Source organism: Lynx canadensis, chromosome D4 (assembly GCF_007474595.2).
Source record: "Lynx canadensis isolate LIC74 chromosome D4, mLynCan4.pri.v2, whole genome shotgun sequence".
In the NCBI taxonomy this organism is placed as follows: domain Eukaryota; kingdom Metazoa; phylum Chordata; class Mammalia; order Carnivora; family Felidae; genus Lynx; species Lynx canadensis.
In genome coordinates, this window is record NC_044315.2 from 83,315,790 (window position 1) to 83,332,555 (window position 16,766).

A 16,766-nucleotide genomic window follows, 5' to 3' on the forward strand; every position below is an offset into this window, starting at 1 on the left:
TGTGATGGCCAGCGTTCGCTCCGGGAAGGCCTCAAAACAAAATCCGGGTAAAGGTGACTTTTGACGAAGGCACCACAACAGTTCAGTGGACGAAGGAAAGACTCTTAATCCAGGTGCTGGGAAAACTGGACGTCCAAAGGGACAGAAGTGAGCCTTGACCGCTGCCTCACACTGTACATAAAAATTTATTTGAAACGGATCATAGCCCTAAATGTAGAGGCTAAGACTATAATCATGCTGTTTGCTGTGCTGACAAAGGGGGTGAGGCCCAGGACAGGGGGCCTGAGGGCTCGGACAGGCAGTGGACATCAGGATAGAGTGGAGTTGAGGGAGGGGCAGACACATGGCCAGCGACAGAGGCCACCTGTGACTTCTGATTGAGGGGTGTCTGCGCACCCAGACCTGGCTTGGGAAAAGAACGAATGGCAGATAGCACAGCCATGTGATGTCTGCCAAGGTCCCCCTCATTTTAGAATCCGAAGACAGGCACAGGTCAGCACACAGCACAAATCCACACCCCTCTCACAGCAACTACCAGGTCTTCTAGAAAATGTGTGCGACGGTGGCCTCTGCTTGTCTGCTGACAGCCGCCCCCGTGGACTTGGCCGACCAAGCCCTGGCAGAATATTTGAGTCCCCTCTGCTTTCCCAGACTCTGGAATCATTTGGTGGAAACAGTCAGTCTGAGTTATAAAAAGTTGCCAAGGTCTGTCCCCTCTTAGCCAGGCGGGGGCTGACTTCCAGCTGGTGGGGAGCTGTCCTGTCTGGAAAGCACGTGGGCCATGGTGGTCAGGCCAGAGGCAGGGCTTCAGCACGGAGCACGCCAGGAACTGTTGGGTTTTTTTTCAGGATTTCACAAGGATGTGTCAAAATGAGAGGAGGGAGGAAGAAGGGAGATGGGCGCACTTGGGAGCACCAGCACAGGCCTGCTGAGCACAGCAATAGGGCGGTGGGGGCCCGGCCCTGCTGCCGAGGGTCACGGTGGTGAGGAGGAGGAGGAGGAGGAGGATCCTGTCCACAGGTGTCCATGGAGTCTCAGGTCCGGGCAGTCACCAAGTTAGACATTGTGTTAGAGGCCTCGGCGCATCTAATGCTCACTACTACTCATGAATACATTATGCCCATTGTACAGATGGGGAAACTGAGACTCAGAGATGCAGAAGGGCATTCCCAGTGTTGCCTGGGTCTGCCTGATCCCCAAGCACAGGCCTTTCCCCCAAGACACTCCCCTGTGTAGCAAAGCCAGGGCCCTGCTAATGAATACGTGCTGTGAGCCAGCACGGGGCAGGCGCAAGGCTGGACCGGCCCTCATTGGTTCTGCCTCCCCCTCTTTCTCTCTCTTTGGACAGCAACTAAACCATCCCAACATCATCAAGTATTTGGACTCGTTTATTGAGGACAACGAGCTGAACATTGTGCTGGAGCTGGCCGATGCGGGTGACCTCTCGCAGATGATCAAGGTGAGTGAGGCCGGCAGGCAGGCCGGCCCCGGGGGCCGTCCAGACACAGGGAGCCCAGGATCAGGCAGCCCCTCGGCCTGGAGTCTTTGCTGCTGTGGCCTCGGGTGGAGGCTGTCCACCAGGGCCACTCAGCCTCCCTGGCCAGTGCCTCACAGGCCTCAGCCGTGGCCTGGAGGGTGCCCGCTCAGGCTCTGGGAGAGGGTCAGCCGTGGACAGAAAGCACGCCTCTGGCTGTCCCCACTGCCCCAGGCTGCCCACAGGCTGCCTCACGGTAGAGACAGGGATAGAACCCCATGTTAGGTCAGACCCCAGCTCACAGAATCTGGGAAAAGGTGTTGTGCGTCCAACTTTCCAAAGGGAAAACTAAGCCCAGAAAGGCTAAGAGACTTACCCGAGGATACCCAGTAACACGGGGGATAGCGCCGTGCCTGTGTGGCGCCGCTCTCTGTTTCCTAGCCAGGGCCTCCAGGCATCAGCACCCAAGTGATCCCCCTGGGGCCGCTCCGGCGCTGGAGGGACACCTCACTCCATGCAGTGGCTGAGGCGGGGGTCTCTGAGAGGTTGAATGACTTACCAGGTCTGGCTCTTGCTCTGTGTCCCACGGCAGCCCCCATACTGCCCTGCCCCCATTGCCCCCCATCCTGAGGCCCAGGCCCAGGCCCAGGCCCACCGAGAGTCTGGACTCAGGAACCATCACAGCTCCATCGCTGGAGCGCCTCCTGTGAGCCACAACCGTGCTGAGCACACACATCACTCACTAAGCACACACCGTCCTCAGCAGAGCTCAGAGAGGTTTAGTCGCCTGCCTGAGGCCACACAGCCTCTCTGTGGGACCCCCAAGCCCCAGCCCTCAGCCCCCCGCCCCGCTCTGTGCTCCTCCCTCAAGGCCCTGACTTCCCTGCTGGCTTGACCAGCCTGCAGGCTGTTGGCCATGGGCCCCCACCGCCTCCTTCCCCCAGCCCAGTCCATCTGCTTCTGAGCGAGGCCAGCTACACCGGAGCCCCCACCTTGCTCCCGGCGACACTTGCAAAAGGGGCCAGACATGGGTTCTCCGTCTTTCCCACCAGGCGCCGGGGATTGAGCAATTGCTCAGCGCTTGCTCTTCTGAAATCTGGCTCCTAGGAATTCGGGCGTCATTGGGAAGCGGCATTACTTGAGCTGTTATCACCTGCTTTTATATTTTCGTTGACATATTAATGTGTTTGCCGGGATGTTAATCTCCACACAGATCCCTGGTGGGAACAGATGTGCTCTATCATGTCTTAGTTCTTCCTTCATCCCCCCACCCCCCCCACCCCGTGTTTCTCCTTAACATGTCGTTCTCTTGCGGAACACGCACGCATCCAGCACCCGCTGGGTGCCGAGACCTAGGCGTGGGTGCTGCCCTCAGGGAGCTTGCCTTCTAACAGGAGGGCAGACCCATGAACAAAAAGTCACAAGTCCATTTGAACGAGCCAAGTTCAGGACCTGTGGGAGCCAAGGAAGGCTTCCTGGAGGAGGTGGCCTGAGCTGAGACCTGAAGGAGACAGCGCAGGGGGGAGGGGGGTGTTGTGGCAGAACAGCTTGCAAGAACCCAGTGGGATGAGCAGTCCAGAGTCCACAAAGTACTGGGTGAGGTGGAGGCAGGGAGTGCGGGGGGAGGTGGGGCAGTCAGGCCGCCCAGGGCCTCACCGTCTGGGCCCAGGATTCGAGACCTTGCCCCAAGGTCAGCAGGGAGCTTCCCGGGACTCATGGTGGGGAGTAGACATGGTTTGCATGGTGTTCTAGAAGAAAGACTAGGTGCCCAGCAGAAGGTGGGGTGGGGGGTAGGAGTGGAATCCGTGAGCAGGAGGTGGAGGGGAGACAGAGGAAGGGCCCTGGGACGTGGCCCATGGCGAGGGTGCTGCACCCTGAAGCCCCTGCAGACCCCAGGGCCCTTGCAGCGTCTCAGTCAGCAGAGCGGGGCTGGAATCAAACAGCCGGGGGTTGGCGACTGGGCAAATCAAACCCCTTGCCCACAAAGCCCGGTTTCCATCTCTGTCCTGGGGGTGCGTGAGGGACTGCGGGGTGGGGGGTGGGGGTGCTGGGTGCGGGGCTGGGTGCAGGCTCCTTCCGGGTGAAAGAGAGGAGGGAGGCATGTGGGTGTCCGGCACCTTGTGCCTGGCCTGGGGGGTGGGGTGCCCCCTCCCCAGCTGCCCTCCCCTTCTCCCTGGCCTCCTCAGGGCCCACACCAGCCCAGAGATCAAGTTGGTCACATACCCGCCGGGTTTCTGGGGGGCGGCCTCCCGGCCCCATCTCAGGAGCCCTCCCCTCCTGACACGGTACCTCCTCTCCCTCGGTCACAGGGCCCTCCCCCGTGCCTGTTCCTGTTCCCTCTGCTGCAGTGCCAGCCGCTTCCCCTGCAGGGCCCTGGCTGGGTGCTGCCCCCAGCAAGCGGGAGAGGCAGGGCAGGAGAGACACCCTCGGTCTGGAGGCAGACACACCTGCTAGACCCTCCTCCCTTGGCGGGAAGGGGGCCTTATGCCTCAGTTTCCCCATCTGCAATACGCTCTTCACGACGCCTGGGACTTGGTGGGAGCTCAGTTTCCCCGAGCGGCCTTTCCCACTCTCTGGCTGCCTCTGGGTACTGAGGGGAACTGGGGACCTTGCCGGGGCCCCAGGCCGGGCTGCACCACAGCCGCCCCATTGGGCTAGCCTGAAGGCTACTGGCCTAGGCCCTGTGTCCCAAGGGCCCGCAGCCTCAGGCCAAGCAGTGCCACCACCGCCACAGCGCCGACGTTATTTATGACGGACAGTGAAGCTGAGAGTTGCCGCCACCCCAAAACCCACCAGAGACTCTGCGCCTTCCCGCTAAATGTCACACGGCGCTTATAGGACGTGACATTTAGAAAAGCACCATTCTCAGCCGAGCTTAAAAGCTGTAATGAGGATTAACCAACATCACAGCATAAACAACGCTCCAGCCCAACCCACCACGGAGACCCGGGGTAGCGTGGAGGGGAGTGGGGTCCTGTGCCAGCGGTCTGTGCTGGGAGCCTCGGCAGCTCACCCGTGAGGTCCCTGTCCCAGAATGGAGCCTCGGGAGAGACTCATGGGGCTTTACTGCCAGGCCAGGGGCTTTCGGCCATGACCGTCCCATTGTCGGAGGTGCCCAGATCAAGTCCCAGCTCTGGCACTCCAGCTGCGTGACCTTGGGCAAGTTCCTGAACCTCTCTGAGCTCCGTCCCTCATCCGGTGGTTACCGGTGTCATTCAGAGTTAATTAGGGTTAAGAGCTTGGCCCTGGGAGGTTGGGGTTGAGCCGTGACTGCCCCTTACCAGCTATTGTGTGGCCCTTGGTTTCCTCGTGTGTAAGATGGGTGCGGTCACCCCTGCCGAGGGCCCAGCACAGTGGCTGCACAAGGCGGGTGCTTACCCGTGTGAGCCCAGGTCCTGTCTTCCGCCACAAACTCCCTTCCCTAGGCCGGGAGCGTGTCCTGGGGCGGCCACTGTCTTCCCTGCACCCGAGCGGCTGCCCGAACAAATGGGCCTATGGCTTCGCCTCTGGCTGCTTTGGAAAAGGTGGTTGTTCTGAAGCAAAAAGCCTCTGGACAAAAACCCAGTACTCAGGTTACCGGTGTGCGTGAGTCACTGCCCCATCCCCCGCCCCACCCCTCAGGCCTGGCTCACAGGAGACTCCCCGGAGGGACATGGGTGAGGACCTCTTCCCCGTGTGCTCCTTCCGGGACCTTTGGTTACCTACGGCTCACTCAGTGCAGCTTGGGTGGCATTTTGGGTTTCGTTCTGTTTTCTGGAGCATTAAATATGTTTTTTGAAGTAGATTAGTGCCTGTTGAAACTGGGGGGTCCTTTCAAGAATGCCCTGCCATTTCCTTGCTGCACTGAGATTTGCCAGTTCTCGGGGACAGGGCAGCTGGGATTTAACCACCAGGCATCGGGTACCCCCATTCTGGGCCAAGCTGGGGCGAGGGGCAGACAGACTCCGTGCCTGTCTGCTCCAGCAAGGAGCTTCCCCATCAGGCTGTGTGGGAGGCGGGCATGTGTCCGGAAAATGCCAGAAAAAGTGTGGTTGAGAGAAGCCTTCAAGATGCAGACCAGGCATCCATTCTGCAAAGTCCTCTAGGACCTTCACTCTGGGCCAGACCTGCTCCACCCGCAGGGAGGTCAGCGCTGGGTGGGGGCGGACCGGTGGCCACGGAGGGCCGTCTGGGGCTGAAGTGTAGACGGGCGCACAGCACCCTCTGTTCCAGATGTATCGTTTGTTCAGCAGCCTGACCACCCGCCCCCGTGCCAGGTGCCAGCTACCACTGGGGACAGGACAGGGGCACTGCCCCGTGGCCACCTCCCTTGTGGCTCGTCCCCCAGGCCTGTCTGTCTTCCCCACTGCAGTACTTTAAGAAGCAGAAGCGGCTCATCCCCGAGAGGACGGTGTGGAAGTACTTCGCACAGCTGTGCAGCGCCGTGGAACACATGCATTCTCGCCGGGTGATGCACCGAGGTACGCGTCTACCAGAGCCCGCGGGGTGCGGGCACCGCCACTCCCCCCAGAGCCCGCGGGGTCCGGGCACCGCCACTCCCCCCCAGAGCCCGCGGGGTGCGGGCACCGCCACTCCCCCCAGAGCCCGCGGGGTCCGGGCACCGCCACTCCCCCCAGAGCCCGCGGGGGGGGGGGGGTGGGGTGCTGGGCACCCCTGGGGCCCAGGAGGCAGCGTTCCCTGCTCTGGGGAGAATGGTCTGGGGACATCCGTGAGGAAGCTGGACCACTTTGTACTCCCCGGACAGGGGCGTGTGAGCATCTTGCCTGGCCTTCGGGGAGTCCGGGAGTCCAGCCCAGGGCCTCGCACGTGCCCATTCTCTGATTCCCCCGAGGACCCGCAAGATGCTCGACACTGTGGGTCCTGCCCTACCCGCCACCCCCCCAACTTCTGCCCCCACACCAGCTGCCTTCTTCCTCTGTAGACATCAAGCCTGCCAACGTGTTCATCACGGCCACGGGCGTCGTGAAGCTTGGTGACCTCGGCCTGGGTCGCTTCTTCAGCTCCGAGACCACCGCAGCCCACTCCCTAGGTAAGGAGGCCTGTGCACACATCCCAGCAGCGGCTGGCGGTCCTGGGCGACCCTGCGGGGAGATGCGAATGTTCACCCCACAGGGCCTTTGGTCCGTTAAGGCAGGAACATACCTTCCTGAGCCCCAGTCTTTACTCACCTCTTCACCACAGTGACCCAGAGCGGGGCGAACTGAGAGGCCTCGGCTGGGGGTCCCCTGCGTCCTCACGCTGCCTCGCCGCCCGTTCCAGGAAAGGACGGCAGAGCCCGTCCGGGACGGCGGTCCCGTCTTTCTCTTTCTCCCGTCATGTTGCGTCCCATGGATGCCCCACGCTCGGTCCAGTGCTCCTGGTGGGGGACACTGGCGCTCTTTCAGGTTTTGGCTTTTACATGGCAGTTTTGAAGCCACAGGGACCAGGTTACCAGGGTCTCACCCAGCCGGAGGTGACATTGTCGCTGGACTGTGAAGGGTACAGGGGAGCTTGTGGTGCAGGGAGCAGGGGACGGGTGAGCCGGAGAGCGGGGTGCACGGGGGCGCCACAGACGGGGGCGCCTAAGCGCCAGGCTCGCTGGGCCGGTACCGTTCCGGGAGTTGGGAGAGCACCTGAGGGTTGGACTTGGGGATACACTTGGGCATGCGTGGGTTTCGGGTTCCATGAAGCAATGCCAGTTCTGAATCCATACACCGAGTATGTGACTGGGTATGAAACGTGGAATGTTGGAGGATGAGGAGTTTTCATTTGATTAGGAAAGAGAAACCGGGAGGCCCCCAGTGGAACACAGACTTGGGGGTCCCCTGTGCCTTACAGCAGGGCATATCCGCATTTAACCAGGGCTGGGTGGGAAGGATGCAGATATGGCAGGGGCATCCTGGTCCCAGCGAGCCTGTCCCTGGTTCTTGGAGGTGGCGTTTGCCGGGGAAGGTGCTCCTGACGCTTACCTGCCCTGTGAAGGCTGACCCCCTCCCTTGGGAACCACTCTTTTCTCCGCGGCCCCAGCCCGTGTGTCCCCCACCCTCTCCCCGAGTGCCTGCGGCATGCTGTGAGTACAGACAGCAGCTTCTGGTGACAGCGAGGTGTTCTCCCGGAGACATACTTTCCTGGTGGAATCTGTCACTGTTCATACAGGTCCCGATGGCTTAGAGGCTTTCGGGGTAAAGCACACGATCAGGAGAAGTGCACTAAGAGATCAGCAGCTCCGACCTGAGCGAGTGTGTGTGTGTGTGTGTGTGTGTGTGTGTGTGTGTGTGTGTCTGAATGTGGGGTGTGGGCAGGGCTTGAAAGGACGTCCCCTGCGTTTATGACACTTTACTCACACCTCCAATAGCCGTGAGGGTCCACAGGACCCTTCCTTTGTGCCAACAAGGAATCTGGAACCTGGGAGCTTGAAGGATTCTTCTGAGTCACATAGCAGCAGAGCCAGGACTCGAACACGGGCCTCTCCTCCGGAGCCCACGCTTCCTCCAGAAGACCAGGGCTGGGCCGTGGAAGCCGTGCTGGCTCTCCCTCCAGAGCCCCCCAGCCTGCCGTGCCGAGAGGAAGCCTTGTTCCCTGGCCCCCTCAGACCCTTCCTTATGAAAATCAGTGCTTCGGTGAGTTTGGGACTGTTTACCTCTCTGGTTTAAGAGCTTCAAAAGGCCAGACATTCAAGGGCAACTGTCAAAGAGAAGAGTTAAAGCCACTGCCTCTGTCCCCTGTCAGTCAGGTCCCTCCTCTCGGTCCCTCCACGGAGGAGACTGCGCGCTCGTCAGAGCCAGTTAAGATCACATCATTAGGAACGGGCAGAAATACGGGCTCTTCCGACAGTGTGAGTTTATCGACTCGGACTGGTGCACTTATTATATTAATGAGAAGGAATTGGAACTGGGGAAAAGGCTGCTTGCTAGGCCGGGGTCTTCCCGAGGCCTCCGAGCAGCGACTGGGCCCAGTGGTGGATGGAAGGAGCCCTCCTGGGGCCTTGTGCCCGTGTCCAGGGGACGCCTGGGAGCTGAGAGGCCGCAGGGGGCTTGGCGAGGCCCTGCCCCCAGGACCACTCTCAGAACCGAGGGCTGGGCTCCACCACAAGACGGCGCAGAGCTGAAACCCAGGGCCCGAAGTCCCCCCACCCCCCCGACGTGGGAGAAAGGCCCCCTCTCCACAGTGCGGGTCTGCCACAGCTAAGTCTCCTGCACACATTTGCTCCGGCAAGATATCAGACTAATTGCCGTTGCATCGTGACTCAGAAAGGGACTCGGGGGTCAGGGCTCCTTCACGCCCCGCGCGTGAGTATGAATTATGTATCCGCTGTCCCTGCACACCTACTATGTGGGGATGCTGTGGCGGGAGCCACGTTACCCTGGCAACTACCTCCTCTCCTGAGGCTGCTGACCCCCTGGCAAGGCTTATGCAAATCGCATCCCCTTCTGCCTCTCCCTCCCCCGGGCCCCTCCCCACCTCTGTATTTGCTAACACGAGGCTGGCATGAAAGGGCATTAGTCATGCCATGGCCGGGCTGACAGGTGCGGTACCCAGCGGTGGCAGAGCGGCTGCCTCGGTGTCAGGAGTAGGAGCCGTAATTAGAGCGCGGAACAGAATGAGCGTCAGACGAATTACCAGGCAGCAGATCATATTTGTCAGGAAGGATTGCATACATAAAAATTAAGTGACAGTACACGCCGGCGTAATGAAAGAAAAATGAAAGATTTGCCCATACACAGCTCACAAGCTACAAGCAAGTGTCTGGCTCCGAGCAACGGCGGCAGCTGCAAGACAAATTGTAGGGCTGGGAGAGCAGGCCCTGCTTGTTCGGCGGCAGTGACAGGGCGGCCGCAGGCTGGGATCAGGGGTGGGCAGGGAGGCAGTCTGTGCCCAGGGCGCGTGCCGGGCCTCAGCCACCTCGCAGGGTCCGAGTGGGGGCAGCCCAGACAGGTACAGCGGTCAGGGCACGCTGGCTTTCCCAGGCTGTCAACCCCTGGCCTGACCACAGGGCAGAACTTCCTTCCTTCTCCCTTCTCCTGGCCGACCGCCCTGGCCCAGGGCTGGGTGCTGGAGATGGGATCCCGCAGCCTTCCCTGCTCTCAGGAGGCCCCCAGACACAGCCAGTCCCAGGGTGGTGTGGGAAGGGGCAGGCAAAACTGTCCCCTGAGGGCCCCTGTGTACGGGCTGGGTGCCGGGCTCCTGTCTCTAAACTGTGCCCTGACCAGCCCTGGGGGGGGGTCCGGGGCCGTGCCCGATCCTCCCAGGGCTTCCCCTTTGCTTCCGTTTTCTGTAGTCACCGACCTCATTGAAGACGTGAGTTAACAAAGAAGACAAGGCTTAAAAGGTGTCTGAAACATGTGTGGCTTTTTAAAAAGTCATCCCAAACGAGGTTTATTATCTCCATTTGACAGATGAGGAAACTGAGGCCCAGAGGGAGGGATACCACATCCCTGTAGTCACCTGGCCCGCAGGGACTAGAGCTCCTTGAGGTGTCCGCTCCTCTCCAGGCACAGCCACGGCATCCTGGGAAATGGGCTTGAGTCCAGATGAGCTTAGTGGGTGCCCAGCCACTCAGGGGAGAAGCTCATCTACCCTCCCGGCAGGGCTGCAGGCAGGGAGGATGGCCTCCGGTCCTTGCCATGCTGACAGTCCCGTGAGCGTGCCCACGCTTGGCACCGGGTGGGCCCTGGGGAACAGCTGCTGAGTGGGCACACGGACCTCACAGCCAAGCGCCCCTGGGGACCCCGCTTCGTGTAGATACGTCCCCTGGGCCACCTCCTGCCCGTTCCAGCAGCCAGGACGCTTGGGAGTAACTGGCCTAGAGAACCTGCTTCGGCAGGTACATCTGGTTTCTGAACTCTGATCTGGTGGAGGTCCCGGGAGATCACACCTGGCTGGCAAGGGGCACCTGGCTTGTCTGTCACACCCTGGCATTTTTCAGGGCACAGACTGTTCCTGGTTGAGCTGACACCAGAGAGGGAAGGAGAGGGTCTCAAGAGGACAGCACAGGAAGACGCGATCCTGGCTGGGAAGCAAACTGCAGCTCACCTGTTTGTCCGCTCATTCACCTGGCCGGCTCTGTGCCAGGCCGGCCCCGGGCCGTTCACCAGGAAGGCCCCTGCTCTCTGGAACTTACAGCCTGGGGGCAGGAGGGGGGACGGGTTGCGGAATCCACTTAGAGTCTCCCCCGTCCTAGTGCAGTTCTAATAATTGTACCCCGGGTGTTACGGGCGACAGTGCTGCAGCCTCCCTGGGGGAGGGGAGCATCCCCGTCCATTAACAAAGGAGGAAGCCCGGGTGCCGCCAGGTGGGCACCTTCGCGGTGCCCACAGGGTGCTCCAGCCAGAGCCCGAAGCGCGGCCGCCCGCCTTCCCATCCGACACCCCCGGGCCGTCTTGGGTGAGACCCTAACACCTGGATAACAGGGTGCTGCACGGAGTGGCAGGGAGGTGCCTATGTGGCTGCCCAAAGATCCAGTGTCGCGAGGAGCAGGGACAGTCTGGAGAGGCCTCGAATGCCAGGCTGAGGACCTGGCCTTTCTCCCTTGAGGGGATAAGAAGCCAGCCAGGCATGGGGGGCAGGGGCCCCCGCCTTGGGGCAGAGGAAGGGTGGGAATAGGCAGGACAGGGAGGGCCAAGCCAGTCGGTGGGTGGAGGGGAGGGGAGCACTCTCAGGATGTGGGGGCCTGGTTGGATGTTGGGGGTGGGGAGGGAGTTTCACAAGACAGGTCACAGTGAGATGGAAATGGGGGTCACAGGGCCCAGCCCGGAGGGAGCCAGCCACTCCTTGGGTTCCGGAATCTGGTCCTCACTCCCTCCTGTGTTCTTCCCCCACTCCCTCACTTGCTCGCTCGCTTTGCCCCCTCCCCCGCCCTCCTGGCTGCAGTCCACCTCTCCTTCTTGGGGCCCGAGGGGGCCTCCCAGAGCCCCTCCACCTGCCCCTGTGGGTCAGTTGTCCTGTCCCCGTTTTCCAGAGAGAGAAGCCAAGGCTCCACGAGGTGGAGCGGAGGCCTCCGGGGACCCTCAAGTGCAACCCCTCTGTTGCACCACTGGGGAAACTGAGGCTGGGAGAGAGAATTTCAGTTCCCTCCTGCTGAGGGGTTGAAGCGCGTGCCGCCTCGAGTCCATGCGGTCCCCACCTCTGCCGCCACGATTGCACACGGGGTCCCAGCCCCCGGTCACACCTGGCGGGTGGGTGTCGGGCGGGGACCCCCATCTCTCCAGCCATTTTCAAAACTGCCGAGTGGGGAAGAAGTGCAGCCCACAGACGCCAGCGTCTCCTTCATGTGAAATCTTTGCCTTTTTCATATCTAATGAACACGTTTCAAACACGGCAAGCATCTCCAGACGCGGCAAAGTTTGTTTTGACAGGAGTGGCGCATCTCTGGGATGCGGCCCCTTTAATCAGCCTCCGCTTTGAGGTCCCACGTTCTCCTCTGATATCCACCCGGTTTGAAATCCGGGAGTTCTAGGCAAAGACGCGGGGAAGGTCGGGGTTTGTTAGGCTCCTGTTTCATACGCCAGCTCCGTCCCCCACTGCGAGGAGTGAGGGTGGGGGCTGGCTGGGATCTGGCGGGGCTGGGGCTCCAATGGGAAGGCTGCTGGAAAGGGGCTGGGGCCCGCCTGAGTGTCTCAGAGTCTGCGCTGCTGCTTTGCTGGCAGTGACCAGGGGCCCCTGGGGCAGGACTGGGGGCCCAGTCGGCTGTGGCCTTCAGGGCCCCTCCTCTTGTCGGCTTCTCCCAGTCTTCCCCAGAATCACCACTCCCTTGGGGCTTGGGGATGCATCCTCCAGGGCCAGCCGCAAGCTTGGGATTTCTTTGAAGTGTCTCATTTTATCTTTAAAACTCATGCAAGTTGTGCATTATGCTTCGTTCCGTTTGAGTATCTGTTGTCAGTATAGAAAGCAGGTCTTACAGACTTATTCCCAGGAAAAGCTGACAAAACAGGAAGAGGTGCTGTGTTCACCCGGCGCAAGCTGAGCACCCCAACTTTAAGGCTCACAGGTGGGGTCAAGAGATCTGGAGAATCTGCCCAGGGGTGGGGGCACGAGGACCCAGTGCCCAGCGGGGACAGGCCAGATTTCCCTAAGTTAACACTTCGTAAGCTTGGTTGCTCCACAGGTGTCTTGGCATCTGAAAGCATGACCATGGGGGGGGGGGGCAGCCCCCCAGACTGTGACATGTGTCAGCATCTCCGCGGAGCTAGGGAGAGATGCCGTGTCCCGAGCGCTGGCCCCAGAGATTCGGATCCCACAGGTCTGGGGATGGGCCGGGGTCCACATTTTTAACAGGTTTCTACAAGTGATTCAGCTGCAGCTCCTGGTCACCCCAGCCTTTCTCTGTGTCCTTCTGGACACTTTCGGGGACTGGAAACTCACTACTTCCTGATGGGCCCACTCCTGGGAGGGCCCAGCACAACATCAAGGCTCAGTTAACACTGGATGCAGGACAGATGAATGGGTGGACTGATGGATAGATGAACAGACCATAGATAGACTGATGGGTGGGTAGATAAGCAGACAATAGATGGGTGATTATGGATGGATGGATGGATGGATGGATGGATGGATGGATGGACGGACAGGCAGATGGATGGAATCTGCAGCACTGGCATCTTAGAAGAAAGTCCAGGTTCATCTGGGTGTTTGCCTTTCCCCCACACTGTGGAAACGGGCAGAAACAGAAGGAGCCATGGAGAGGTTGGAGGTTGGGTGCAGCATGGGGGAGAAGTGGTGCTCCCTGACCTTTCTTTCCCCACGTTCCCCAAGGCCTTCACCACAGGCAGGCCCGAGGAGGGAGAAAGTGGTGACAGAAAAGAGGGACAACCCAGAAGTCCAGGCCTCACCGAGCAGCTAGCTTTCCCTGGCTGGGGGAGGGGCAGCTTACCTGGACAGCATGTGCAAAGGCACAGAGGTGAACTGAAGAGCAGGTAGGGTTGGGCTGGGGTGGCAGTATGAGGGTCTCAAGCAGGGGCCGGGCACTCGAAGTCTTCTCTTTCAGGTGGGCCTGGCCACGCTGCAGGGCATCTGTCCCAAGTTGCTCCCGTAGAGGCCCAGGTGGGTCTAAGATGAGCAGAGGACAAGACTGAGGGTGGCAAGAGGCGTCAGGACCAGCCTGTGCTCGCAGCGTCCAGGGCCTGGGTCAGGAGTAGGGGTGAAATGTGGCCAGGAGTGGACACTGCTGTCCCTCGCTGAGGGACAGGGCCCCTGACCTCCATCCACAGCCTTCCTGGTGCCGGAGTCCCTTACCGTCTGGCCTGAGAGCTTGTCATCCACTTCGTATTTGCCCATTCATTTTGCTCCCTCGTGACCAGAAGAGGTTGCATATAGGACGCCATCTCTCCAACATGCATTTAAGTGATGGCTGCTGCCCTTGCTGAGGACTGCTGCCATCCAAGGGTGTTGGTGTCCACATACAGCACCAACCAGTAGGCTCCTCCACGGCAGTACATTAAACAGGCAGTGCATTAGGCTGCAAGAAAAAGGTGTTAACAGTGACGCGAGGACGGATTCATTGACTGTGTGAGTAGGCACTTAGAAGATGCCCCCCGGGGCCTGGTCCTGCACAGGGCACCGGGACCCTTTGGTTAACAAGGTCCTGCCCCAGGGCGCTCAAGCCCAGAGCAGGGCTTCCCATCACTGTTCACAGCCTTTACAAGTTGGCCATGGTAAGTCCTCATCCGTCTCTAATGACTTGAGAAAACGCTAGAAGGTAATCAAGTTTTCAAACAGCTAAACTTTTCAACGTAAAGGACCGTCCTTGAGTTTGAGATTGTGAGTTCTCCCACTTATTCTAGTGTTAAACCGCCTTCTCTTTTTATAATAATAGTGCCACTAACTGGCAGTTGGGGTTTTGTACTTTTAAAACCACCTTACCTGGCAAAATCAAAGTTGCCCCAGGATGTCTTTGGCCCATGAGTTTCTGAAGCCTGGGCCCCTGCTTTAGGGCGCCTGTCGTTTTCCAGCTCACTGAAAGGCCTGTTCTTCCTCAGGGTCGCGCATGTTTTGTGACGCAGGACATCCTTCCATCGCAGGTCACAAGCCACATGTCAGGCTCAGCCTCTGCCAAGCTGGACTCCGGCTCCCTTTTTTTTTTTTTTTTTAAAGTTTATTTATTTTTGAGAGAGAGAGAGAATGAACGGGGCGGGGGGGGGGGAGGGGCAGAGAGAGAGGGAGACACAGAATCCGAAGCAGGCTCCAGGCTCCGAGCTTCCGCACAGAGCCCGACGCGGGGCTCGAACTCACAAACTGCGAGATCGTGACCTGAGCTGAAGTCGGACGCTCAACCGACTGCGCCACCCAGGCGCCCCTGGACTCCGGCTCCTTACACAGACTCTGGCTGCAGCAGCAGCAGCCACCATCATGTCCAGATGGCATCTGCAGGCCAGTGGAAATGTTCTCTGAGTAGCAACCTTTAAGGTCTGATCGCAAAGCATCCAGGACAGTCATCCTCCGAATGGACTGGGATCAGAGTCTCAGACCACAGATCTGTTTACAAATCCTGACTCTGGGCCCCTCCTCCGCCCCGCCAAAGCAGCCCCTCTGCTGCAGTTTGCATGCCTCTGGTGATGAGGAGCTCACCTCCTCTCAGGAAACCCTCTCATCTTTGTACAATTAATTCCGCATCGTCAGGGGTGTGCCCCCTCTGCTTTTTAACTGACTTCTCACGTATATACATATCCTGTTCTTGATAAAAATGGAATCGGATAGCGCATGCCCTTCTGTCACGGGTGCTTTCACTCAACACCGTGTCTGCGAGATCGATCAGTTTCGTGGCTCCTGTTTGTTGATGTTTACTGTTCCATTGTGTGAACAGGCCACGTTAGCAGTTTATCCATTCTAGCGTCGATTGGCTTTTGTTTCTAGTTTCTGGCTATCGTGAATAAAGCCACTGCGCACATTCTTGATCGTGGCTCTTGATGGACAGAAGCACTCATTTTTCTTGGACATTGACCTGGGAACAGACCTGGCAGGTTATGGCATCAGCAGCGTTTTCAGCTCGATAGATGGTTTTCCAAGGTGGGTGTACTATTTTTTTGTCCCCATCGGCAATACGCGAGGGTTCCAGTTGCCCCCCCACATCATCAGGCTTGGTTTATATCTGTCTTTTTAACTTTAACCTCAGGTGGGTGGATGGTGGTAATTTGCTGTGCTTTTTTTTTTTCTTTTTTTTTTTTTATTTATTTTTGGGACAGAGAGAGACAGAGCATGAACGGGGGAGGGGCAGAGAGAGAGGGAGACACAGAATCGGAAGCAGGCTCCAGGCTCCGAGCCGTCAGCCCAGAGCCCGACGCGGGGCTCGATAGATGGTTTTCCAAGGTGGGTGTACTATTTTTTTGTCCCCATCGGCAATACGCGAGGGTTCCAGTTGCCCCCCCACATCATCAGGCTTGGTTTATATCTGTCTTTTTAACTTTAACCTCAGGTGGGTGGATGGTGGTAATTTGCTGTGCTTTTTTTTTTCTTTTTTTTTTTTTATTTATTTTTGGGACAGAGAGAGACAGAGCATGAACGGGCGAGGGGCAGAGAGAGAGGGAGACACAGAATCGGAAACAGGCTCCAGGCTCCGAGCCGTCAGCCCAGAGCCCGACGCGGGGCTCGAACTCACGGACCGCGAGATCGTGACCTGGCTGAAGTCGGACGCTTAACCGACTGCGCCACCCAGGCGCCCCTTTGCTGTGCTTTTAATCTGTGTTGCCTTGATGAGTAATGAGAAAAATACCATTTCGTGTGCTTATTGGCCGCTTGGAAATTCTCTTTTGTGAAGTGCCCTTTCAAGTCGTTTGCTAACTTGAGAGAGGGGGTTGTTTGTCTTCTACTTACTGAATTATAGATGCTTTAAAATATTCTGTGTATGGGGCCGTTGTTGGGTATATGTGTGGAAGCGCTGTTTTCTTCCAGCCTGCAGCTTGCCTTGACTCTCTAAATGGTCTTTTGGGGAACTGAAGTCCGTAATTTTAGTGAAGTCCAATTTATCAGTCTTTTCTTTTATGGTTACTATCTTTTCTGTCCTCGGTTTGATTTAAGACATCTTGGCCAACCCCAAGTCTGGACATGCCGTTTGGTGCCAGCCAAGGGTAGTGGCTAAGAGCTCACTTCCTGGAGCCTAAAGATCTGTGTTTGAACCGTAGTCCCGCCGCTTTTCTGAGCCTCCATTTCCCCATCTGTAAAGTGGGTATGCCTCTTGGGGGACTGTTAGGAACACGAATGTTAGGTCAGCATTAACAGGTTTTGGGTTTGTTTTTTTTTTTTTTTTCCTTCCCACTGTTGAGAAATCTGGACTCTTCTAGGATTCAAGCACTCACCCTAAAGGACATTTGATCATTTGCTT

The 16,766-nt window shown here is 58.6% G+C and overlaps 1 protein-coding gene and 1 long non-coding RNA gene across 4 annotated transcripts in view; one reads left to right on the plus strand and one right to left on the minus strand.

Moving 5' to 3' along the window:
- Nucleotides 1–16,766, plus strand: part of NEK6 (NIMA related kinase 6) — an 87,191-nt gene that overhangs the window by 56,715 nt on the left and 13,710 nt on the right. For all 3 annotated transcript variants that reach the window (XM_030294111.1, XM_030294110.1, XM_030294109.1), the window contains 3 exons: nt 1,349–1,459; nt 5,826–5,934; nt 6,396–6,503. In XM_030294111.1, the coding sequence (XP_030149971.1) occupies nt 1,349–1,459; nt 5,826–5,934; nt 6,396–6,503 (328 nt within the window). The remainder of the gene's footprint in view (nt 1–1,348; nt 1,460–5,825; nt 5,935–6,395; nt 6,504–16,766) is intronic.
- Nucleotides 11,275–14,551, minus strand: LOC115499878. Its single transcript, XR_004344349.1, has 4 exons — nt 14,312–14,551; nt 13,685–13,907; nt 13,323–13,498; nt 11,275–13,097 (listed from the first exon to the last, which is right to left on the minus strand). It is a non-coding gene; the product is annotated as an uncharacterized LOC115499878 (long non-coding RNA).